Below are 25,729 nucleotides of genomic sequence, written 5' to 3'. Positions count from 1 at the left end.
CTTCTCTTTCCCCGACACCACACACTGAGAGACTTCACAGGCTACATGTCCAAGTTCAGGCCACTCTACCCCTGAAAGCAGCCACCCCATGTCCCTGCTTTGGGACAGTTTTGTCAAGGGTGAAGGACCTTGGCAGCAGGTGCAGAGAACTGAGCAGTGGGCCCTTCTCTTTGGAAACCCCTTCCTTCTCCTGCAGGGGCGGGGGTTCCATGGGTCAGAGCACCAGGGACCTGCCCTCAGGGCCACCGTGAAAGCAGGAGAGGCTTCCAGGTAAAGCAACTGAGGTCTCAGTTCTCTGGACAAGTGAGAGCAGTGGGAGGGCAAGAGGGATGTACATGGCCCTGGCACAGAGCTCCAGGAGAATGGGCTGCGGCCGTGGGCTCAGGAGGCTGGCCTCTGGGCTCTGACCAAGGGGATGCCTGGGATGCATGGGTCACTGAAAAGAGTCCTGAGCATTGTGCCAAACCGTGTGGAAGGGACAGGCCTGGGGGCACTGGCAAGGACAACGACGCCTGCGATGTACTTACGGAAGAATATTTACATCCTGAAGTGGCTAAGTGTGTAAAATGTTGACATTCTCCAAGTTGAGTTAGATTTAACAAAATCCTAAGGAATTTTTTAAAAAAATAGATTCTAAAATCCATTTGGAAAAATGCAGAGCAGGAAATGAAGCCTGTTCTGAGGAAAGCAAAGTACTGACCAGGTGGCCACGGACAGAACCAGGAAGCACAAAAAGCGCTGAAAGGGTGAGGGGCCAGCACAGAAACAGAGCCGAGCCCGCTCCCGAGAGCGTGAACGAGTAACTGCAAAAAGTTACTGCGTGTGATCAGAAGCAGAGTCGCCTCCCCTCCCCCTACCTTTCTCGCAGTGCCTGCCGTGGAACCCTCGCGGGCACTCGCACGTGTAGGAGTCGTCGTGGGCGTCACAGGAGCCTCCGTTGAAGCAGGGGTCCGAGTCGCAGGGTGAGGGCAGCGCTGCGGGGGCAGAGGGCGGCCCTGGAGCAGGTACCGCATCCCGAGCAAGAGGCTGGTGGGGCCGTGCCTGCCAGGGTCACCCTGACATCCTGGCTGGAATCATGGCCACTTAAAATACACTCTGTGGGGTCTGGATTCCTCACACCGGGCTCTAAGGCCCCTCCCTGGGATTTCTTTTATTTTTGATTTTGCCAGAATTCATCCGACTCTTCTATGAGCTGGACTGAGCTGTGGTCCACAAAGGTCCTGGTGTCACCACCACCATGAACGTCACATGTTATTGCCATGTAAGTCATTATCTACACACTAACAATACATGGTGGTGGGCATATTTAATCACACACACTTAATTAGGCATGCATTACTATTTTAATAGCTAAGCTAGGGGCTTCAGGAATGCCCGGCACAGTGCCTTGTACGCGTCCAGAGGCACTGTTCCACTGCGGGCTTCTTCCCACAGAGCCTGGTAGATACGGCCGGCCATATCACAGGGGAGGACACGGAGGGAGGTACACCCACCCGCAGGCCCTCTGCCTGCTGTGCCCACCGCTTTCACCCTTTCCCTGGTTTCTGGGCGGAATCCCAGCCCCTCAAGCCGGTGTGCACACCCCTAGCCTCACTCACAGTGGCTGACGTTGTGGTCGGTGTGGCAGACGCAGAGGTAGCTCCCACCATACTCCATGCAGTAGCCCCCATCCGGGCACTGTGTGTTCATGTTGCAGGGCGTGGCTGTGACTTCTGCAGGGAAAGGAAGAAGCCCCATCTCATGTCTACCTGGGGACCTCGTATCCTTGACAAGGGTTGGGCTGCCCAAGACCCAGTGATCCTGCCAGGGTGACAAGGTTCAGGCAGTCTTGTGGACAGCCCCTCCTGGGGTCGGGGTGAGGGGATCACAGGATCAGTGGTCGAGTGTCTGGACCTGAGGCCCAGGCCCATGCCACCATTTACACTCTGGTTTTGGGGATGCTCAGGGGCAGGGTGGGAACGGTGCTTCCTGGGCACCTACCAAATTCGCAGAGGAGCCCAAAGAAGCCTGGGGGGCACTGACAGAGGGTGGTGTTGGCCCCCAGGCATCTGCCACCATTGCGGCACTCACAGTCGTCGGGGGTTCCTGCCACAGGGAGACAGAGGAGCCTTCAATGTGGGGTGCTGGGAGGTGGGCCCTCTCCTGACCCTGCCCTGCTCCTGGCCACCTTCCCATAAAAACTGTGGGGTACGCCCCCCTCCCCCGCTCACTCACACTGACACACACTCACACATTCTCTCTCGTGGGCATATGCGCACACACCCATCTGCTCTCCTGTATGCAAACCCATGGGAGGCCCCAGTCCTGGGACTGCAGTCCCACCAGCCCCACCAGTCCCGGCCCAGACGCACTCTCCCTGCAGTCGAGGCCCATGAAGCCTTCGGGGCATTCGCAGACGTAGCCCTGATCTGCATCCACGCAGGTGCCCCCGTTCTGGCAAGGGGCTGAGAGGCAGGCGTCGGGCCCTGTGTGGCTTCCTGCAAGAAAGGCAGTGGTCACCAGAGGCCATGCAGAGAGCATGGGGAGAATGAGGCTGAGGGCCAAGGAGGAGGGCTGGCCTCCCTGCCCAGTTCCCAAAGCACACAGCATTGGGGTCTTAACCTCTGTTCTCAGTGCTAAGTAGAACTGAAGCCCAAGGCCTATGTTCTGGAAACTGATTTCTGGCTGCCCCTCACTCCCTTCCCCACCCCCAGCTCCCTCTTTGGAGCAGAATGAGCTGAGCAAGAGCAAGAAGGGGGCCCCACAGGTGGACCGAAGGGCCTAGCGAGGCCAGAGCCTGCCAAGCGTTTCTGATCTAGCATCTTTGTTAGCAAAATGTTTGGGATTGTCCAGATATCTTCCTGTTGTGATTTCTAGTTTAATTTTGCTGTGGTCAGAGAACACGATCCTTTTCAATTATCGAGCCTTATTTTGTGACCTTTAGGATGGTCCATCATGGTGAATGCTCCATGAGCACTTGGAAAGAATGAGGGTAGATATCAGTCCAGCCAGGCTGCTGACAGTGCTGTCAGCTCTTCCACGTCCTCATGATTTCTGTCTACACGTTCTCTGAATTACTGAGACAGGAGTGTTGAAATCTCCACCTGTAATTACGGATCTGTTTCTCCTTCTAGTTTTGTCAGCTTTTGCTTCATGACATTTGCTTCCTGTTAGTAGCTGTTAATAGGTGCAAGTATATTTACAGTTGTTATGTCTTCTTGATGAATCGACCCCTTTGTCATTATACAAGGTTCCTCTCCATTCCTGCCCAATTCCTGTCCTAGGTTAATCTGTCTGCTATGAACACAGCCAGCTTCTCTTGTTCAGTGTGTGCCAGTCGAGTCATGTTTTAGATGTTCAATTTCTTTGTGTAGTTCTAGAATTTATCTTTTAAATTAAAGTATAGTAAAATTGACTTTTGTTTGTACACTTCTATGATTCTTAACACAGGTGTAGATTTGTCTGACCCCCACCACAATCAGAATACAGAACTTTCCATCAACCCAAAAGACTCCTTTGTTCCATCTCTTCAGGGTCCCAGACTCCCTGTGCTCCTGGACCCCTGGCAACTAGTGAGCTGTTCACCACGATAGTTCTGTCTTTTCAAGAATGCCAGAGAAGTGGCCCCAAATGCACGTCATCTCTCAAGACTTCTTTCACTCAGCACAGTGCCTCTGAGATCTGTCACAGTTGTCTCTGTAAGTAGTCCTTTTTATGACTGAGTGGTATTCCATCACAGAGAGCTACCACCGTTCGTCTCTCCACTCACCTAGTGAAGGAGATTTGGGTTCCCAGTTTTTGGCGATTATAGACATGCTATAAACATTTGTGTGAACATAAGTTTTCATTTCTTTAGGATTAATACCTAGGAATGGGATTGTGGGGTCATATTATATGTTTAACCTTATGAAAAACTGCCAAACTGTCTTCAGAGTGTCTAAACCACTTGGCATTCCCACCAACAATATGTGGGAATCTCGTTCTGTGTTCCTACCAGGTCAGTGTTTTTTATCTTAGCCATTCTAATAGGTTTGCAGTGGCATCTTGTCGTGGCTTTAATTGCATTTCACCAATAGCTAATGATAATGACAAATAAGAACATTTGTTCATCTGCTTATTTGCCTTCCACATATCGTTTTTGGTTAAGTGTCTGTTCAAGTCTTTTGTCCATTTTTCAGTGGGTTGTTTTCTCACAGTTGAGCTTGGAGAGTTCTTTCTGTATTCTAGATACCACTCCCCGTCAGGTATGAGTTTTGACATTTCTCCCAGTCTGTAGCTTGTCTTTTCATTCTCTTAACCATGGCTTTCAGCAAATGTTTTTAATTTTGATGAAGTCCAGTTTATCTATTTTTTATTTGATGGATCATGCTTTTGCTGTTTTATCTAAGAACTCATTGCTTAACCCCAGGTCACAAAGATTTTTCGCCTATGTTTTCTTTTTAAAATGTTATAGATTTCCATTTTCCATTTAGGTCTGTGATTCATTTTGAGTTAGTCTTTGTATAAGGTGTGAAGTTTAGGCTGAAGTTCATTTTCTGCATAAGGATGTCTAACTGTTACAACACCATTTATTGAAAAGGTTATCCTTTCTCCATTGAATTGCTATTCTACCTTTTTCAAAAAATTGGCCATATTTATGTGGGTCTATTTCTGGACCTTCCCTTCTGTTCCATTATCTATATGCCAGTCTCTTTGCCAAGACAACATGGTCTTGACCACTGCAGCATTATAGTAAGTCTTAAGACTGTGTAGTGTGATTCCTCAAATTTATTATTCTTTTACAAAATTGCTTTGGCTATCCTAATTCCTTTGCCTTTCCCTATGAATTTTAGAACCAGCTTGTCTATAGCTACAAAAAACCCTGCTGACATTTGATTGGGATCCTGTTAAATCTATCGGTCAATTTGGGGAGAACGGATCTATTTACTATGTTGAGTCTTCTAATCCATGAACACATGTCTTTCCATTTACTTAGATCTTCTTTGATTTCTTTCACCAGCATTTTGTAGTTTTCGGCATAAAAGTCCTAAACATGTTTTATTAGATTTACACCTAAGTCTTTCAACTTGGGAGAAGTATAAATGATATTTAAAAAAATATTTTGGGTCAGATTACAATGCCCAACTGGAGAGAGCTCAGGAGTTCATAAGTAACACTATGCAATGGCTGTCCCAAGATCTCGCTCTCCACAGTCTCCCCAGGAATTTCCAGTGCTCTGGGGCTGCCATTTCTAGTCCTCAAGCAAGAAAGCTGGGGCTTTAATTGTCCCATTTGCTACTTACTTCCTGTGACTGCACTCATGTCTGGGGCCAAGTGGTGGGAGGAGAGAGAAAGGGACAATAGGAGTGCCCACCTTGTGAAGACATAGTACTGCCAGCTGGGGAGGAAGGGCCCCCTCAGTTTTAGGGAACTGAGGGGGCCCTCCATCTCTGCCTCTGTCAGTCCTGCTGCTCACATCTGATGAGACGCTTCCCCTGGATCCCGTGACAGACTAGAGGCTTCCACTGGATCCTGAGCCTGACTGGAGGCTTCCCCTGGACCCCGAGCCTGACAAGAGGCTTCTCCTTGATTCTGAACCTGACTAGAGGCTTCCCCTGGATCCCGAGCCTGACTAGAGGCTTCTGCTTGATCCTGAGCCTAGCTAGAGGCTTCCCCTCAACCCCGAGCCTGACTAGAGGCTTCCCCTGGACCCCGCGAATGACTAGAGGCTTCTCCTGGACCCCGCGACTGACTAGAGACTTCCGCTAGAGCCCCAGCCTGACTAGAGGCTTCCCCTTGACCCTGAGCCTGAATGGAGGCTTCCCTGGATCCCTAGCCTGACTAGAGTCTTCTCCTGGATCCCCATCCTGACTGGAGGCTTCCCCTGGACCCCGAGCCTGACTAGAGGCTTCTCCTTGATCCTGAACCCGACTAGAGGCTTCCCCTGGACCCCGAGCCTGACGAGAGGCTTTGTCTGGACCCCACGACTGACTAGAGGCTTCACCTGGACCCCGTGACTGACTAGAGACTTCTGCTGGAGCCCCAGCCTGAAGAGAGGCTTCTCCTAGACCCCAAGCCTGACTAGAGGCTTCCCCTTGACCCTGAGCCTGAATGGAGGCTTCCCTGGATCCCTAGCCTGACTAGAGTCTTCTCCTGGATCCCCATCCTGACTGGAAGCTTCTCCTGGACCCCACGACTGACTAGAGACTTCCCCTGGACCCCGAGCCTGAATAGAGGATTCCCCTGCACCCTGAGCCTGACTGGAGGCTTCCCCTGGACTTCGAGCCTGACTGGAGGCTTCTCCTGGACCCCGAGCCTGACTGGAGGCTTCCCCTGGACCCTGAGCCTGACTAGAGGCTTCTCATTGATCCCAAACCTGACTAGAGGCTTCCCCTGGATCCCGAGCCTGACAAGAGGCTTCTCCTTGATCCTGAACCCGACTAGAGGCTTCTCCTTGATCCTGAGCCTAGCTAGAGGTTTCCCCTCGAGCCCGAGCCTGACTAGAGGCTTACGCTGGATCCCAGGCCTGACTGGAGGCTTCCCCTGGACCCCAGGACTGACTGCAGGCTTCTCCTGGAGCTCTCTTTTTGCTCTTGCTGATGCTCACTTATGGTTATTGGGTTGCTTTGAGTCCAGGCACAGGGCGACACCAGGGGAAAACATGGTAACTCACCACTGGCTCTGTGGTACTTCCAAGGTTGGTCTTCGTCCCCCATCCACCTGCTACTGTTCACTTCCACAGTCCTCAGACAGCTCCTCTGTGCCTCCTGTCCCGATGTTCAGCTGCATTCGGTGGGAGAGACAGGGCAGAGTGTGCTTGCTCTAGCTTACCCAGAACTGTAACCCATTCCACTACTGTAGCATTCTCTGTGTCTTCATATTTATGGTAGATTTCTTGTAGACAGTATGTAGTTGGGTCTTGCTTTTCAATTCAATTTGGCAATCTCTGTCTTTTAATTGGTGTGTTTAACCATTTTATATTTTAATGTAAGTACCATCTTGCTATTGGTTTTTATTTGTTTCAGTTCTCCTTGTTCCTTTTTTCTTCTTTTCCTGCCTTCTGGATTGAGTAGTTTTAGGATTTCTGGGTATATACTATACCAAGTTGGTAGCTTTTTCCCCCAGGATTCTGAAGATGGTTCTTCACCATCTTCTGGCTTGCACTGTTTCTGATGAGCAGTCTGTTATCATTCTTGTTTCTCTGTATGTAATGTGTCTTCTTCCTCTGGCTGCTTTTAAGATTTTCTCTTTGTCATTGGTTTTCAGCAATTTGATTATGAGGTGGCTTTGTGTGGTTTTCTCCATGCCTTTCTGGGATATGTGGGTTTTAGTTTTCATCAAATTTAGAAAACATTTGGCTATTATATTTTTCATATACTTTTTCTGTACCCCTCTAGCCCCCTCTCTCCTCCTGGGGCTCCACATACACATACACTAGATTCCTTGATATGTGTTCCACACATCACTGAAGGGCTGTCCTTTCTGAGTCTTATTCTTTCTGTGCTGCATGTTGAATTGTTTATATTTCTCTCTTCAACTTCACTGACATTTCCTTCTGCAATGTCTAACCTGCTGTTAATACCATCCAGCGTATTTTAAAAATTCAGATACACTTTTCATTTCTAGAAGTTTCTTTTTTTATTTTCTACTTCTCATTGTGTTCTTTTTCCTCAACAGTCTTGAGCATATAGAGCATATTCATAATAGGTGATTTAATGTTTGTATCTGCTAATTCAATCGTCTCTGTCATTTCTGATATCAGTTTCTATTATCTATTTTTCTCCTGGTGGTGGGTCATATTTTCTTAATTCTTTATATGCCTGATAATTTTTTATTGTATATTTTGGGGTCCTGGATTTTGTTATATTCCTTTAAAGAGTGTAGGATTTTATTCTGGCATATGGTTAAATTACTTGGGGTAGTTTGGTCCTTTCAAACTTTCATTTAAGATTTGTTAGCACAGGTCAGATTAGCCTTTAGTTTAGCATTTACCCCACTTCTAAGGTGATACCCCGGTAAGGACTCCACTCAGTCGTGGCCCTGAGTATGAAGAGCTCTCTCCACTCTAGCTGGTATAGAGGTGAATTACTCCCAGCTCTGTCTGAGTCCCAGGAATTGTTTGACTCGTTGCTTCTCGTGGTTCTTTCCCCGGCTGAGTGGATTTCACCTCCCCCATGCTGTACTGAGGGAAGATTAGGGGTCCCTCTGCAGAACTTCACATGCTCCCGCCCCCCTCTTAGTAGCTCTATGTCCACTGACGTTCTGCCCCAAATTTCAGCCACTAAACTTGAACCTCTGCCTGCTTGACTCCGAGGCTCAGAGGGACAGCTGGAGTCTGGATCCCCTCAATGCAGAGCAGCCTGGAAACTGCCCCCAGGCAGAATCGGGGCAACTGTAGGGCTCACCTCATTTCACTCCCTTCTCTCAGGGAGGACAGTCCTGTGCTGTCTGTTGTCCAATGGCTGAAAACAGTTGTTTCATGTATTTTGTCTGGTTTTCTAGTTATTGATGGTGAGAGGGAAATTCCCGGAGCAGTTAATCCTTCTTGGCAAGAAGCGGAAGACTAGATACTTTTTTTTTTAAATAATCTCCAATCTTTGGCCAACCTCCTGTTGGATCTGATTAGAATGTCAAGGTCTATACCTTGTAATGTGGCTAATGAGCTTATATTAGGGGTAGAAGTGTCAGTTCTGTTGTTTCTTATTGTTTGCTTTCATTTGCATTATTCTTCTATATAAAACGTGGTTTCTTTGCAAAATCTTTTGAAATGATGTATCTGTTTTCTGACATGACTCTAGTTAAACACATGGATATTCAGATAACAATCTGGGCAAGGTGGCCTGTGACACATCGCAGTGATTTTAACAACCAAACAATAAGTTTGCCACTCATCCCCTTTGCACCGTGGAGCCTCACCTTCTCTGCGGGACCCAGCCTGCCCTGCATGTGGCCATCGGACCCAAAGACCGAGGGAGGGCACAGCGTCCGGCTATGTCTTACTTACGGGTAAAATGTAATTTCCTTCTTAAGTTTTTAGACTCAAACTAATCCGACTAGTTTGTCTTGAGCATCTCCCTGGGGAGACGTGGGCACAGCTGTCACTGGCACAGGGGGCTGAGGTCTTTGGAGGTTGGGACAATGTCATACACTAAAGCCCTGAATTTATTCTGTGGGTCATAAAATCTAGTTAGTCTTTTAATTGATCTAGTGAGTCATAACCAGCATTTAAAACAACATGAAACAGAATAGGAACCACCAGACTTCATCACATGTAGCAAAGGTCAGTTTTCTTTCTGAAAGAAGGAAAGATGTTAAAAAGCCAAGAATCTCCCAAGCAGGAAAAGGGGCCTTGAGACTGTGGTCATCCATCCTTGCATTTTACAGACGGAGACCAGGCTCACAGAGGGGCAGAAACTTGTTCAGCCTCACACAGCACGTGGGTGGCAGAGCCCAAACCAGAATGTTGGTCATGCTTCCAGTTTCCCCCGCAATCTCTGGCCCAGGAGACAGGCTGGCACAGGAAGAGCTGGGAAGCAGGGAGAGGGCGAAGACCTCCCCCCACCCTGAGACAGAAGTGGGGCTGAGCTGGACAGTAAGGAAAAGGGGGCAGTGACTGCACAAGATTGCTGTCACCTATGGGGGCTGTGGGCGCATGCCCGTTACCTGTCTCACAGCGAGGTCCCTCGAAGGGCTCTGCGCACAGGCAGGTGAAATTCCCCACCAGGTCAACACATGACCCTCCATTCAGGCATGGGCCAGAGAAGCATTCGTCCACATCTGGGGGCAGCAGAGGTGAGAGCTTGGCTCTGAGCCAGACTTTGACCATCCTGCATCTGGTGTCTGGCCAGGCAGGAGCCTCTCCCTCTCCCAGTACCACCCCTGCCCATGCCCTTCCATGCCCAAGGGCAGGCCACTCACCCGTCTCGCAGGCTGCACCCGTGTAGCCGGCCTGGCACACGCACACTGCAGAGCTGCCCTCCACCTGGCACTGGCCACCGTTCTCACACTCTTTGGCATCACATGGAGACTGTGCTACAAGTGCAGAGGGGTAGAAGGCCATTGGACTCCTGGCTGTGGTGGCCCCTGGGGAATCCCACTGAGCCCCACTCCTGATGCCTCTCTGGCTGCAGCTCAGGTGGATCCGGCCGTCTCTGGAGTGTGTCAGGCTGTGGGGGGCGGGGGGGGGGTCTGACCAACACAGTCCCAACCCACTGGCCACTGATGGCTCATCTGTATTGGGTTTATTTCAGCAGACCTGGGGTGGAAGGAGGGTGTGCATGTGCTGGGTGGGGGGCACAGGGGTGAATTGGACCCAGATCCCACCCTCCTGGGTAGTTCTTACCCTAAGCTGACTGTGACAAGAACTGTTGTTGCAGAACGGGATTCTGGGGCACTGGCTAGAGAGATTCTTCCCAGCTGGGGGGGGGGGGGGGGACAACACAGCCTGTGATGGACTCTTGAAGGGTGTGCAGTGCCCAGGGGTGCAGGAGGAGCCTGAATGGTCCGGGGGTGAGGGGCTGAGGTGAGGGAGGTGCAGGGATGGCTGGTACAAAGAGACTCAGACCACAGGCAGAGTGTGAGTGAGCTGAGCTGGAGCCCGCCTCTGTCTGCCCTCCGACCTGCCCTTTGACTGGGATGCTGGCCTCTCTGACTCCCCATTGTCCACTGGCCCACGCGCCCTAGCTCCCCTCTTCTGGATTCTGGCAGCAGAGCCAGGTAGTGGGGGGACACCACCTTCCCCCAGCTACATCCCGTGTCCTGCTGCCAGCTCATTCCAAAAACAGCTTAATACACATGGCGACTTCAGCATTATGGTAGAGGGAGTTGTTCCCTTTGTCTCTCCCCTCTAAGTTACAACCAATTGGACATCCACTGACCAACAGAGGATTCCCTATACAGCGCAAGAGGACACCTGAGGGATCCATGCATCTATATATCTGAAGGTGGGTGGACTGGACTCCTGGGAGGCAGTGGAACTAGGAGAGCAGCCCCCAATCCCTGGCAGCAGCGATCCGAGGCATGGATCCTCACCCCGGCGTGCACGCCTGTGAGCGGTCGCTGCAAGAGTAGAAACAGCAGGTGCCATAGCTTGTGTGACTGTGAGTGGATGCAGCAGGAGCAAAAACAATACGTGTCCCTGCCTGTCCCCCAGTAGATCTGGCCTGCGCGTCTGTGAGCACATGCTGTGGGGAAGGAAAAACGGTGTGGCCTGCTCCCTGCCTACCTCCTAGCACATCCAGTGCATGTGCCTCCTCACCCTCCCCCACAGTAGGCAGGTCTTTCTAACAGTGGGGACAGTATACAAAACTCAGATCTTACTGGCTGGGGCAGGGCACCCTGACCTGAGTTTTCAAAACACCCTGGCTAGCACCAGAGACCAGAGGCTACACAGTGATCAGCAACAACGATCTCTCCCTGCTTAGCCCCTGCTCCCCTCAGCAGTGGCAGTTGTAACCTGCAACCAGAGGCTTCAGGAACCACAGCAGAACCTGTGAACCAGCCCCCAGTGGCAGCATCCCTGACACAAGCTCCACCAGCAGCAGGGGCTGCATACAAGTCCCCAGGCCCCTGGTGGTGACAGGAACACCCAGAACCCCTGGCAGCAGTGCAGCCAGCACCCCCAGGCAACCTGGGAGCAGCAGTGTGGGTGATGCACAGGGCAGCAGCATCTGAGCCTGTGGAGAGCTTCCGGAAGCCAGTGGAGGAACATGAGACCCAGGTGACCCTGGAAGCAGCAGAAGTGCTCACAGCCTGGTGACCCTGGTGGTGACACCTGAGACTGCAGCAACATCGTAAGTGGCAAGGCCTCAGCAACCCCAGAGGCACAAGCAGTACAAGGAGGGCAGGGATGACACCTCTGGCAGAGGCAGTGGAGGGTGAAAAGTGCAGGCTCTCACATACAACCAGAAGCAGCTCAGAACCAAAGTAACCAGAGCCTCACCCAAATAAGAAAGGTGTTTACTACCACAGATGCGCCGGCAGAGGATCAGTTCAAGTGCCATGAAGAACTCTAGTAACACGGCAGAATAGAGAGAACGTCAACTCTCCAGGAGCCAAACCTGAAGTCACAGAAGACTACAGTATAACTGACAGGAAATTCACAAACGCTGTCGTGAAGAAGTTCTATGAGTTAAAAGAAAACTCAGAAAGACAGTTCAGGGAGCTCAGGAATAAAATTAGTGAACAGAAGGAGACTGAAACTCTAAAAAAAACCAAACCGAACAGAAATTCTGGAGATGAAGAACACAATTAATGAGACGAAAAATAATGTAAAACGTGTTAAAAATAGAGCAGACCATGTGGAGGAGCGAATTCATGAGCTCAAAGATAGAAACCAAGAAATGATTCAGGTGGAGGAAGAGAGAGAACTAAGATTTTCTTAAAAAATGAAGAAATTCTTTGTGCTATATCTGACTCAATTAGGAAAAGTAACATAAGGATTATAGGTTTCCCAGAAGGAGAAGAGTGGGGGAAAGGAGCAGAGAGCTTGTTCAAAGAAATAATAGCTGAGAACTTCCCAAACCTGGGGAAGGAACTGGACATGCAAGTACATGAAGCTAACAGAACTCCTAATTACATCAATACAAAAAGACGCTCTCCAAGGCATATAATATTACAACTGTCAAAAGTCAATGACAAAGAAAGAACATTAAAGGCAGCAAGAGAGAAGAAAGTTACCTACAAAGGGACCCCCAACAGGCTTTCAGTGGATTTCTCAGCAGAAACCCTACAGGCTAGGAGAGAGTAGAATGATATATTCAAAATACTGAAAGACAAAAACAGCTCAGTACAGGAACCAGATGGCTCTCCAGAATGTGCAGCCCTCCCTGAAGTCATGGGGGGCCAGTGAGAGGAAGATAGGGGAGGGCCTGCCGCCCCAGGAGTTGTGGAGGCACTCCAATGTCTGACAGCACATCGTGACCCCTGACCCCCAGACCCCAACTCCACCAGAGAGCAGGGCTGGGTGCCTGTAGGGGAGGGGAGACTCGGGGTGAGCAGCACGTACTCCCTGGTCGGACTGGACCGTCCTGGCAGCCCTGCAGCCAGTGGGACTGTGGGCCTGGGCAGGTGCCTCTCACCTGTCTCACAGGTGGGTCCCTCGAAGCCAGCTGGACACTGGCAGCTGAAGCTGTTGACGCCATGTGTGCAGGTCCCCCCGTTCCGACAGGGGTCAGAAGCACACTCGTCCACGTCTGAAACACAGGCAGGCTGGGCCTCAGTGGAGGAAGCCAGGCTGGGGAGGAGCTGCCATGGTTGACGGTGCCTCCTGGGCCTCCCTCCTGGGGTGGGCAGCTCAGACGGGGCAGCTATAGCACCTGCCCACCATGCTCACCGTCACTGAGCCACTGCATTTGTCCCCCCTAGAGGTGCCCCACACATGTCACCCACACCATGGGGACAGAGGCTCTTGGGGCTACTGGAAGTGCGTGCAGTGTTCCTCCAGAGCCCACGGCCTCCAGGTGGGTGGTCCCATCAGCAAACTCACCCAGGTGGCACCTCTTCCCCGTGAAGCCTGAGAGGCAGGAGCAGGTGTAGGAAGGGTTGCCCGTGACGCAGTCATCGATGCACTTGCCGCCATTGAGGCACGGGCGCAGGGCCAGGCACACGGAGGCTGCGGGCACAGGGAGAAGTGGAACCATCACCCCCTTCCCTCCCTTGACCCAAAGGATCCATCTCCGAGGAATCACTATGTAGTCCCAGTGTACAGGGTTTCATTCGCCCGTGTGCACAGGGGCGCCCAGTGTGACTGTCTGCTGTCTGCCTGCATTTCCTGTTGATGTTTCACCCCTACGTTGTGACTCTGGCTCCTGTGAAGGGCAGGCTTCCCCAGAATCCTTTACACCTGAAGTACCTGCTTATTCCTTTAATCCATCAACTTCCAGACTTGTCTGAGGGCTAACAAGGCGCAGGGACCTGAGGATGCCCAGCAACACAGCTCCTTAAGGGAACAATGTCCACAGATGTGGAAGAGGGAGGTCCCTGTGTGGAAACCAGACACAGCGGGCTGGGGAGCCCTCAGACCCTCCTGGGGGTGTTTGCAGTCTGGTCCCATCGCTGCCTCAGACAGTTATAGAAACTTGAGCGCGCCTGGCCACCCCTCCGGGTTTTCCTGTGTGTAAAGTGAGGGGCCTGCACTCAGCTATTGAAGCTGGTGTTTCTCCAAGCATGCCCACCAGCCAGCGAGGGCCTCCTGGGGTCCCTGAGGGCCACATGGCACCCACACCCAGGCCCTCTAGGACAGACAGCCTGTAGAGCTTGGCTCTTGGGGCCCTATCCCTCCAGAGAAGCAAGGCTCCTGAAATCTGCAATTAATAAGCACAAATTGGCAGGTGACTGGAGTGTCCCAGGCTCAGATCTCCTGTTACTAGGAGGACCAAAGGGAGACCTGGTGTGATGTCAATGGGACACTCCCAGAATGATCCTGTGGCCCAGAACACCATCAAGGCTGTGGGTGTCTTTTGGGATTGTTGCTGCTCCTTGCCTGTACTATTCCATTCACTTAGCCACACTGTCACTCAGTTGGCCATGGTTTGGCTGCCTTGCGGTTGTGGTGGCTGTCAGCATGAGTCCTGTTTCTGGACCAGCCTTTCTCAGGAGCTGGAATTTCAGATGTGGATGCACTGCCTCTCAGATGTAAACTGACCCTCCCTTCCTGGTAAGCCAATGTGTATGTAACCCCCATACTGACGTACACAAGCTCCATCTCCTGGACTTGCTGTGTGGCGGTGGAGACACAGAGGCTGGCCTCTCCTCCATAGCACCATGGCCCTGAGGGCCTCCGTGCCTGCAAGTCTGGAGGGCCCAGAAGTGTCTCCTCCATCCCCTCCCCCAGAGGCCTGGGACAATGGGGAGAAGCACCTCCACATGGAAAAGAGGTCTCTGAGGGACTGGCTGGACCCTCTTCTGAAGACCGCACTCCTCAGGGTCACAGCCTGCAGCCTCTGCAGGGGAGCACCTGACCACACCTGTACCAACAGCTGCTCACGCCAGACCCCACCTGCCCCATACCTGCACCTGCACCCACACCTGTACCCACACCTGCACCTGCACGTCACCCACATCTACTCACACCAGTCTCCACCTGCACCCATACCTGCAGCTACACCTGCACCACACCTGCTGATACCAGTCCCCACCTGCCCCCACTTGCACCCACACCCGCTCGCCCTAGTCCACATCTGCACCCATACTTTATTCCTCAACTACAACCCAAGCCCCTGGACACTGGTAGGTGACAAGCAACAAGACCTCTCTGCTGCCCACTCAGAGAAGTGGCTGTCAGAATGGCGTCCCCACTCCCAAACCACTACTGCCCAGGGCCCAGGTGGGCAGAGCAGGAGGCCTGTCCGGACTGGCCCGGGGCTGCTGGAGGGCTTGTGCTCTCAGGTGCCTCCTTTGCCTCTCTGAGGGAGGGAGTGAAATCACTGGTTCCTGGGCTGGTGTCCCTGTGAGTCCCCCACCCTGTCAGTTCCAGTGACTCTCCGTTCAGTGCTCGGATCCCCAGGCCTCTCTCCCTGCGACTCCAATCCCAGTCCTCGGGGATTCTTCTGGCCCTGAGCGTGGGCTGGTGCAGGCACAGGCCTTCCCTGCCAGGCCCCTGCTCCGGGCGCGCGCCTGCTCCCTGCCCATTCTGGATGAATTCCACCTGCGCCAGGTTTGCTCCTGGGACTTGGTGTTTGGGAGAAGCAGCCTCTCTCAGTGGCCTCTGTCCCCATGTGGGTAGGTGGGGAGGCCGCAGGGCAGGTCTCAGCACTGGCCTCACTGGGGCCCCAGGCTTGGCAGGGCGTGTGACCAGCAGCCCTCAGCAGAGTGGCTAAATCGATTATTTGACACCCCCTTCCTTCATTTATAAGCAGCAATGCTTCCGCAGGGACTTGCCCAGGGCCACACAGCAGGAAGGATAGGGAATGCCTTCTTCTGCGGCCAGTCCGGGCTGTTCCCACAGCCCAGTGCCGGGCCCTGGGATAGACCCTCCAACTACTTGCTGTGCGTTCTGGGCCGGAAGGACCCCCGGTGCCTGGGATCCCTGGGTGTCTCCCTCCTGTCGGGCAGATGCCCGGGTTGTCAAACAAGCACCAAATCCCACCAAGCAGCAAGCCCACAGGAGGAATGGGGAAGTGGGGTGAAAAGAGCGCCTGCCTCCCAGGAGTCCTGGGGGTCACGGGAGGCGGCCGGGGGGCCCCTCCCCGCCTAGGAAGAAGGCTGGGCGGGAATGCGTGGAGAGCGTCGGCTGCAGGCCCCGAGGAGAGGCGACCCCGCTCCTCCCGTCTACACCGCAAACCGTGGCGTCCAGCGGATCCTCCTCCCGAGAGCGGAGGCAGGAAGAGCTCCCAGCAGGCGACTGAAGCTCACAGTCGAGCCGGGGCTGGCCCAGGTTCAGGGGGCCTGGGGCGGGGCTGGCGCCAAGTGCCCCTCCCCTCCCCGCACAGCCCGCTCCGCCCCCAGCATCCCGCCCCCTCCCAAGCCCCAGCCCTCCCCCGCCGCCCTGAGCCGCTCGCTCAGTCCTCTTACTTGTATGGCCGCAGCCCCCCACGCGCACCTGGGCATCATCGATTCTGAACGCCCAGCGCCCGGGCACGCCCACGTTGGTGGTGGTCTCTACCTCCGCCATGTCCGCTGTGCGCGAGCCGGGGATGCTGAAGTAGCGCCGCCCATCACCCGCATTGAAGCCGGCCTTGGGTGAGGGGGGGAGAGAGTGGGGAGCAGGTGCAGGCTGAGTCCGCAGGTCTCCCTAAAATTCCTGAGACCCACCTCCCCTGGGATGGCCAGAGTCAAAGAGATCATGGAAGACGACTTGTAAGCCTGAGAGCTCTCCAGATGTTCCAGGTATCCTGGCCACCTCACCATGTTGTCCCTGTGGGAGTCAGCGGCCTCCCAGCCAGATCTGACCTGAACCAACAGTTCCCAAGCCAAGGACATCGTGAGACCCTGGCACCCCCTTCCCCCCCACCTATACCTGCAGCGGCTCACTGCTGGGCTTCTGGACCTCCCCTAGGGTCCAGGGGCAAATGTGACCTCAGGAGAAAGTAGATGGCCAGGAGGTTGGGGGGCAGGGTGTATGCACAGCTGGAAGAAGGACTTGTTGGCCCTGGGCGTTTGTGCTTGGCCACCCCTCCAAACCTGGCCCTCCAGCCACAGGCCAGGCCAGGCCAGACCCTGGTGCAGTCAGTACACACAGAACCAAGGCATCTGTTCCTGCTGCAGCTGGCTCTGCAGGGCCGGGGCAGTGTGGGTCAGGGCAAAGGTGCTTGTGGCCCGAGGATGTTTTAGTGATTCTGGGCTGGGAGAGGCCTCCCAGCGCCTCACACTGGCCTCTGCACAGTACTGGGTGTGGGGGAGGGATGTCAGCCTGCCCCATCAGCTCATGACGGTCCTGGCAGTCGGGAGCAGGGGCCCCTACCTGGGCCGCGATGCCCCCCAGGCCACTGGAGTCACCCCCGCTGCTGGCATGCGTGCCTGTGGTCCATGTGATAGACTCATAGTTGAAGATGGTGAAGGAGAACTTGCCGTCCGTGATGAGCACAGTCTGGAACGTGTTGACCTGCCGAGGAGGGGGGCCTGAACGGGGTCCTGTGCCCCTCATCCCTGCTCCAAGGCCCTGCCCCGTCTACCATCCCCACCCACACTGTCATCATCCACTGACCCCGCATCTGTCTCCCCAACAGACGGTCAGCCACGGGGCAGGACCTCAATGGCCTTGTCCTGCATCCTCCGCTGTGTCCCCAGTGCCTGAGGCCACAGCACAGGCCAGTGCCCCAACCCCAGTAACTGTTGCCTGGCGAGTGAGTGAAGCCCCCTGAGGGGCCTGTAGGGGCCCATGGATGCCAGGAGCAGACACTGTCCCCTAGTTAGTGCTTTCTTGGCCAGATCCACCAAACTGCCTCATGTGAAACAAACAAAAATGTAAAAAGTAAAAGGGAGAAAATAAAAAGAGGAGTCAAGGAAAAGCAGTTTTTAAGAATTAGGTTTTATGGTTTTCATGGAATTCGATCCCAGGAAAATATTAGTGGGTAGTGTATATAAGAGATGCTGGTTCAGGTTGGGTGAAGGGCGGGATTGTTTAAGAATGATCTTGGGACAAATAGGAACTCTGAAAAACAATGAAATTAGAGCTTTATATCACTCAGGAAAAGAAATCCCAAATCCAGTAAGGTTGTGGGTGAAACCATCCAAGTCCTGGAATAAAATAGAGGCAAATTCATAGAGCATCTCAGGGCATAGCATCTGTTAACCACAAAAACCACAAAGGAGATTTATACATTTGACTACAAAAACTTCTGAATACAAAAGAGTGACATAAGCTCAAACCACATGACAAGGAGTAAAGAGAAAAATGTATTTATAACAAATGTGGCAAATAAAACTGTTAATGTCCTTAACTCAAGAAGAACTTCTGCAGGTCAATAAGAAAAAGACCAAAAAGATTACAGAAAAGTTGGCAAAGGGTGTGAACAGATACATCACAGTATAATACAGTTAGTGATAGTAACTAGGACAAATTCAGCATCACTAGAAATCACAGATGCAGAAGTTAAAAAAAGACTTTCCTTTTTGCCTGTATAGCTGGCAAGGAAGGAAAATGATGGTGTGTTCTGCAGGGGTGCAGGGAGACAGGCATTTCTGAATTTGGCTTTTGCGAGTGTGAGCGGGCATACTTTTGTGGGGAAATTGGAATTCTGCAGGCATTAATCTCCCTCCTAGAGACTGACGACCTCACCAGCACCTCGGGGCTGCGCGTCAGGGCACCCTGCAACAGAGGTGGCAGCTAATTGCAGCGTCTAGGTGCTGGCCAACTCAGGGCTGGCCACCAGGCACTGCAAATGATGGGAGATCTAAGGTCTATCTTCTTATGTAACAGTGAACAATGGGGAAAGCGAGCGCTCTCAAGGAAGGCAAACCCAGTGCCAGTACCCTGAAGACAACAAGGACACGATGGCCATAAGGCGGAGTGGTGGACATGTCCAGGGCTGGGTGGGGAGGGGACAGGACTATGGTCAGCAAGTCCAGCGGTGGGGCTTTGTGAGCTGGTGAGGTCCAGATGTTTGAGGCTTAACTGTCACTTTCTGTTAATCAACCTGCTCCCAGAGGGGCCGCGGAAAGGGCTTTCAACCCAAACTTCCAACCCAAACTCAGAATTCTGATTCCTTGTCTTACAAGAATGTGTTGTCCAGATAATCTTTTATAACCGACATCTCGGGTTTGAAAACAGTAGAAGAATGTTAAGGTTTCCCCTGTCAACTGAGGAGGGGCTCTGGGCACCTCCTTCCTCCCAGGCACAAGGGTAGTGGATAAAGTGACTCTGCAGAGGGGAAATAATAATTTTTAAAATGATGAAGAAGAACATATAAGAATGAGGAAAATGCCCATAAGACCGCCGAGTGAAAAAACACTCACAAAACAGCACGTTCTTGGCGGTTCTATTTATTTTGTAAAGTGTGGGTCAATTTATGCTGGGAAATGTTTAATGGGAGTTCTCTCTCGGTAGTGGAACGATAGATTCTTTTTACCCTTTTCGTTACAAAGTTGTTTCCGTTACAAATTGATGATAAGAAAAAACAAAACTTACAAAATATTAGTGGGCTATGTATGAGCGGAAGTTCACTAATGTGAAAATTTATTTGTAGTAATGTTTACAGAAAAAGCCCATCTTCCCTGCTTCACTGTCACACTCCTTTTAAAAACACCAACAGTGAATGCCTCTTTCTCACATGGTGCCTGGCTAACTAGCTTGCTCTCTTTCTCTTTCTTTTTTGTTTGGCTGCTGGAGAGCTCAGAGTTGTGAGCGTCCCTTCTCTTGGCACATCCCTCCCTCCGGCCTTCTTCCCACCTGCATTGTTTCCCCGAGCCCCCTTGCTGGGGGCCCGGCTTCATCTCCAGATGCCCGCTGGGCATGGCCACCTCAGCATATCCAGGAGGGATTGTTTCACTTGCATCCCCAGACCCTGAGTACAGGCCTCACTTGTCCCCACTCCCTGCCCACCCCAGCATGCATGACGGGAAACCAGGCACTGCCCTTGGTTGCTCTGTCTCTCCCCCTGCAGTGCAGTGTCTTGTCACATCCACCCCTAATGGCTGCTCTGAGCCATCCAGTTCCTCCAGCTCCAGAGCCCCATGTGGCTGAGCTACCACCCTCTGGCTTGCACAGCAGTCTCAGGGAGAGCCCCCCGCTGCTGGCTGGGCCGTGCCTGGCATCTTAGTGTGCCCCATCAGAGAGACATGTCTTGTCTGCTCTGTCCAGGGCTGTCTCCCCAGTGCCTAGAACACTGCCCGCCCCCTAGAGGTGCCCTGATAAACATCTGTTAAATGCTGAACAAGCGGCTCTGGAAAGGCTGCTTGGCCCCCAGGCCTCTTCTCTAGGGAGCTACCCTCTGTCTTGTGCCCGGTGGGGACCCAGTGCCCAGGGCAGGCCTGGCCATCGTAGGTGCTCAGCAAACTCATCTGCCACCAGAGGGGGAAGCCGCTGTCCTCTTTGGGGGGGGATCCGCCCCCCAACCCCCAAACTCACCACGCTGGGCAACGTAGCCAATTATTCTCAAGTTTACATTTTTGTGATGTTTGGCATTATCAAGGAATGAAGTGTAAAACAGAATACACTTCTTGTTTAACCTTCTTAGTACTGAGCTGTTTCAGTGGAAACCCTGCTGACACATATTGTCTGCATCTCCCCAGTGTGTGAACTCCTGGACTGGGGCATTTGGCATTTTCCTGGAGGCAGGTGGCTTCCAGGAGGCCTGGGGAGGGTCAAGGCTCTGTCCTCCTCCAACCGGGCTCTGTGTCCCTGGCTGAGTGACTTCCCTCCCTAAGCCTGTCTTCCCCTGACCCACCTCAGCAAGGCGGGGGCCCTGGAGGGAGACCCTGGGCCCCAACTGGATGTCCTCCCTTCCCCAGGACAAAAACTCACGGGGGAGGAGGGGCTGCCTCCAAAGAAGGTCACGCGGTACCAGGTGGCTACGAAAGCCCAGGTGGCGGAGAAGCCCGGGAGCTCGGGGAAGTAGCGCCTGACGTCCTCCGTGGCTCTGCGCAGCGTGGCTGGGTCGGTGGCCTCCCGGTAGTACACGTCCCCTGCTCGCCGGTTGTCCACATCCGCCCAGAAGGCTGCCACCACGCAGCGGTCCTTGGCGATGGGGAAGGCCACTGGGGTGAACTGAGAAACCTCCTTCAGGAAGGAGATGATCCCGTTATTGTTCACCTGTCAGGGCAGAAAGCCAGAGGGGGACCTCTGGGGGCTGTGGGCGGGCAGGTGAACCGGCGGCCTCCCCTAGCCTCCTTCCCCAGGCGCCCTCTGAGGGCAAGCTGGCCTTGGGCAGGGCATCTTCAGATGACCTGACAGTTCCTGGTCCCTGATATGGGACCCCTTGGCCGGTTCCATCCCCTCCTGGACAGGCCATGTGCTCAGGGCACAGGCTCTGACCTGTTTGCTGTACCCAATGCCCTGCAGAGTGCCTGGCCCTGGGCTGCTGCCATGGAGACAGGGAGTCCCCAGCTCCTCAGTCCACTCTAGCCAGGGGCCTTGGAGGGCAGGGCAGAGTCCCAGCCTTGGAGCCAGGTCTGGAAGGGTGAGCGGGAGGCATGCGAGGTGGGGTGAGGGGAGGAGCGCCCGCAGAGCAGAGGCGGGATGGGCAAGGCCTAGCATGGCCAGGGGAGGCTGGAAGGGTCTCGGTGGCCAGGTGGGGGGCAGGATGGGGGCTCTGTGCTCAGGACTCCAGGCAGTGGGAGCCCCAGAATGCTCCTGCACAGAGGAGGAGGAGCCGCATCTCAGCAGTCAGACACAACTGGTTCCAACCCCAACCCTGCCCCTCACTGGCTGTGCAACCATGAGGCAAGGCAGCCTTGGCCTCTCTGTGCTCTGGTGTTTTACCTGTAAGCAGGGCTAACACTGGTTCTGGCCTCACAGGTGCTGGGCAGGGTTGAGTGAGTGAATGATCACAGGGCCAGGCTCCCTCCTAGAAGACTGTGGTCACACTGTGCCTTTAGAAAAGACCCTTTTGGCCTCCCCTTCGGGCGAGGGCAGGCTCTGTAATCCAGACCAAGAAAAAGGCGCGTAGATACACCTGTCTTCTTAAAGGCACCAAAGAGTGAATGAGTGAGTAGGGGAGTTTTGATTCCAAATTAAGGACAAGGAGAGACTGGAGCTGAGCCCCACATCTGCAGACTTAGAAGCAACAGCTGTCATTTTAGTAGGCTCATGGAGGGAAGGAGAGAGAGACGTCAAAGCTCAGAGCTGGCTCCAGGCAGGAGCCTAATAAAGCCCCACATTCAGCTGGGACCTCTAAGGCTTCCCCTCACAGTCAGGGTGACCCCAAAGTACACAGTCCTTGTGCAGACCTACATTCCACCTGCCCATTCCCTGAGCAATCCAGGGCACCTCGAGCCTGGAACTTGGACTAAGGTGTTTCCTGCTGGGTAGCATCCCTGGGTTCCAGGCAGAAGCAAAGACAAACCCTCTATGGGGCAAGACGGCATCATCTTAGGCCTCAAGTCATTACTATAAGTAATTTTTCAAAGACAAAATCTAGGACACAGTCAAAGATAATCAGTCACACAAGGAAGCAGGACACCACTACCAGGAATAAGAGAAGCGTCAGATATTGGAATCTCAGACACAGACTATAAAATCACTGTTACTATGTTCAAAGAAAGAAAATGCAAGCTTTAAAATTTCATCAATAGCCAAAACAATCTTGAGAAAGAAGAATAAAGCTGGAGGACTCACACTTCCTGATTTCAAAACTTACCACAAAGCTGCTGTACTGAAAACAGTGTGGTACTGACATAAGGACAGACAGATAGACCAACGGAATAGAATTGAGAGCCCAGATATAAACTCTCACATAGATGGTCAATGATTTTTGACAAGGGTGCCAAGACCACTTGATAGGGAAAGAAAGTCTTTTCAACAAATGGTGTCGGGAAAACTGGACATCCACGTGCAAAATAATGAAGTTGGACCCTTATCTGATACTATATACAAAGACTAACTCGAAATGGATCAAAGACCTAAACATAAAAGCTAAAAATATAAAACTCAGAAGAAAACACAAGACAAAAGCTTCACGACATTGACTTTGGCAATAATTTCTTGGATGTGACACTAAAGGCATAGGCAACAAAAGAAAAAAAATAGACAAACGGGAGTTCATAAAAATTAAAGACATTTTGTGCATCAAAAGACAATATCAACACAGTAAAAAGGCAACATACAGAAGAGGAGAAAATATTTGCAAGTCATATATCTCATAAGGGATTAATATCCAGGATATATAGAGAACTCCTACAACTTAACCACAACAAAAACCCAAACCACCCGATTGAAAAATGGGCAAGGACTTGAATAGACACTTCCCCAAAGAAGATATACAAATGGCCAATGAGTACATGAAAAGATGCTCAACCTCAGTAATCACTAGGGAAATGCAAATCAAAGCCACAATGAGCTACCACTTCATGCCCATTAGGATGGCTGCTGTCAAAAAGCTAGAAAATAACAAGGGTTGATGAGGATGTGGAAAAGCTGGAACCCTTGTGCACTGTTGGCGGGAGTGTAGGATGGTGCAGACACTGTGGAAAACAGTTGGCAGTTTCTCAAATAATTACAAATAGAATTACCGTATGATCCAGCAGTTCCACTTCTGGGTATATATCTGTGTCAGTCTACTAGGGCCACTGTAACAAAATACCACAGACTGAGGGGCTTAAGCAACAGAAATTTATTTTCTCACAATTCTGGAGGCTAGAAGTCCAAGATCAAGCTCGAAGTCCAGCCATCAGGGTTGGCTGCTGGTGAGGCCTCTTTTTCTGGCTTGTAGACGGCTGCCTTGCTGTGTCCGCACATGGCCTTTTCTCAGTGTGCACGAGAGGAGGGAGAGAAATCTCTGGTGTCTCTTCCTCTTCCTCCTGGATTAGCGCCCACCCTATGACCTCATTTAAGCTTAATTACCTCCCTAAAGGCCTCATCTCCAAACAGAGTCACGTTGGAGGTTAGGACTTCAACACAGGAATCTGGGTGGGGGGGGGGGGGACACAATTCAGTCCACAACAATGCTCAAAAGAATTGAAGGCAGGGCCTTGAAAAGACATCTGTACACCCATGTTCATAGGAGCATTATTGACAACAGCCAAAAGGTAGAAGCAAGTCAAGTTCCATCAATGCATGCATGAATAAGCAACACGTGGTCTAACCATAGAATGGAATATTATTCAGCCTTAAAGAGGAAAGAAATTCTGACGTGCTAAAACATGGATGAACCTTGAGGACATTATGCAAAGTGAAATAAGCCACTCACAAAGGGGAAAATATTGTGTGATTTCACTTTATTTGAGATGCCTAGAGTCATCAAATTCATAGAGACAGAAAGTAGAGCGGTGGCTTCCCGGGGGGGGGGGGGGGGCGGGGGCGGGGAAATGGGGAGTTAATGTGTAAGAGGGACAGAGTTTCAGTTTTGCAAGATGAAAAGAGTTCTGGAGATGGCTGGCAGTGATGGCTGCACAACACAAATGTCCTTAATACCACTGAACTGTCTACTTAAAAATGGTTGAGATGTGGGGCTGGCCCAGTGGCGCAGCGGTTAAGTTCGCACATTCCGCTTCTCGGCGGCGCGGGGTTAGCCATTTCAGATCCTGGGTGCGGACATGGCGCCGCTTGGCAAAAGCCATGCTGTGGTAGGTGTCCCACGTATAAAGTAGAGGAAGATGGGCATGGATGTTAGCTCAGGGCCAGTCTTCCTCAGCAAAAAGAGGAGGATTGGCAGTAGTTAGCTCAGGGCTAATCTTCCTCAAAAAAAAAAAAAAAAGAAAAGAAAAAAAGGTTAAGATGGTAAGTTTTGTATTATGTGTGTTTTCTACAATACAGAAAATTGATTAAAAAAAAGACTGGATGAAAAAATCATTAGGGATGGAAATTGTTTTTTAAAAAGCCACTTTAAAGAATAGAAATTATATCACTAAAACTAAATAAGTAACAGAAATTAAGAAGTGACTAGACAGATTTAAGAGTAAATTTGGTGCAATTAAAGAAAGAATTAGTGAACTGGAACCAGAAGACCGTCAGAAGAAACTATCCCAAATTTAGAACAGAGACAAAAGGTGGAACCAACCCATGTGTCCATCAACTAATGAGTGGATAAATAAAACTAAATGGAATATTAATTGGCAATAAAAAGAAATGAAGCACTGACACATGCTACAACAGGAATGAACCTTGGAAACATTATCCTGAGTGAAAGAAGGCAGCTGCAAACGCCGTGTGAGTCCATTTATACAAAATGTGCAGAATAGGCAAATCCATAGAAATTAGATTAGTGATTGCCTGGGTGGGGATGAACTAGGGGGTTGGAGGGTGACAACTAAGGGGTGTAGCGTTTCTTTTAGGGGTAAGAAAAATGTTCTAAAATTGATGGTGGTGATGGATGTAGCAGGTGAATTATATGTTATGTGGATTATATCTCAATAAAGGGAAAGGAAGTCAGGTAGGCAGGCAGGAAGGAAGGAGGGAGGGAAGGCGGGCAGGTAGGTGACCTCTGGATGGGGGAAGTACACAGGAAGCACAGGGGCCTGGGCATCAACCTGGAGCTAAAGGCTAAAAGAGGAAGACAGCCTCCCCCATGCCTGCCATCCCCCCACTGTCTGCGCTCCCAGAGGCAAGAGCACGGTCCCTGACTCACGAGCTGGGCTCCCATAGGAGAAGCTTGTGGGTAGGATTAGGGCCACGTGGCCTCTGTGGCTGCATGTTCCTCCAGGAAGTGTCTGAGGTCCTTTCAGGGACCACTCAGTT

At 51.8% G+C, this 25,729-nt stretch overlaps 2 protein-coding genes across 2 annotated transcripts in view; one reads left to right on the top strand and one right to left on the bottom strand.

Annotated features, from left to right (window-relative positions):
- MTERF4 (mitochondrial transcription termination factor 4) overlaps nt 1-25,729 on the top strand; it is a 108,624-nt gene that overhangs the window by 42,109 nt on the left and 40,786 nt on the right. The gene's annotated exons all lie outside the window — the stretch shown is intronic.
- SNED1 (sushi, nidogen and EGF like domains 1) overlaps nt 1-25,729 on the bottom strand; it is an 80,958-nt gene that overhangs the window by 36,882 nt on the left and 18,347 nt on the right. Inside the window, exons 2-12 of the mRNA XM_070620252.1 lie at nt 20,861-21,148; nt 17,360-17,500; nt 16,471-16,633; nt 13,445-13,570; nt 13,038-13,151; nt 9,877-9,990; nt 9,622-9,735; nt 2,352-2,477; nt 1,981-2,085; nt 1,599-1,712; nt 858-974 (exon numbers count right to left, since the gene is read on the bottom strand). Of these exons, the coding sequence (XP_070476353.1) occupies nt 858-974; nt 1,599-1,712; nt 1,981-2,085; nt 2,352-2,477; nt 9,622-9,735; nt 9,877-9,990; nt 13,038-13,151; nt 13,445-13,570; nt 16,471-16,633; nt 17,360-17,500; nt 20,861-21,148 (1,522 nt within the window). The remainder of the gene's footprint in view (nt 1-857; nt 975-1,598; nt 1,713-1,980; nt 2,086-2,351; nt 2,478-9,621; nt 9,736-9,876; nt 9,991-13,037; nt 13,152-13,444; nt 13,571-16,470; nt 16,634-17,359; nt 17,501-20,860; nt 21,149-25,729) is intronic.

Source organism: Equus przewalskii, chromosome 5, assembly GCF_037783145.1.
Source record: "Equus przewalskii isolate Varuska chromosome 5, EquPr2, whole genome shotgun sequence".
Lineage (NCBI taxonomy): Eukaryota > Metazoa > Chordata > Mammalia > Perissodactyla > Equidae > Equus > Equus przewalskii.
This window is presented reverse-complemented; position numbering and strand designations above follow the sequence as displayed.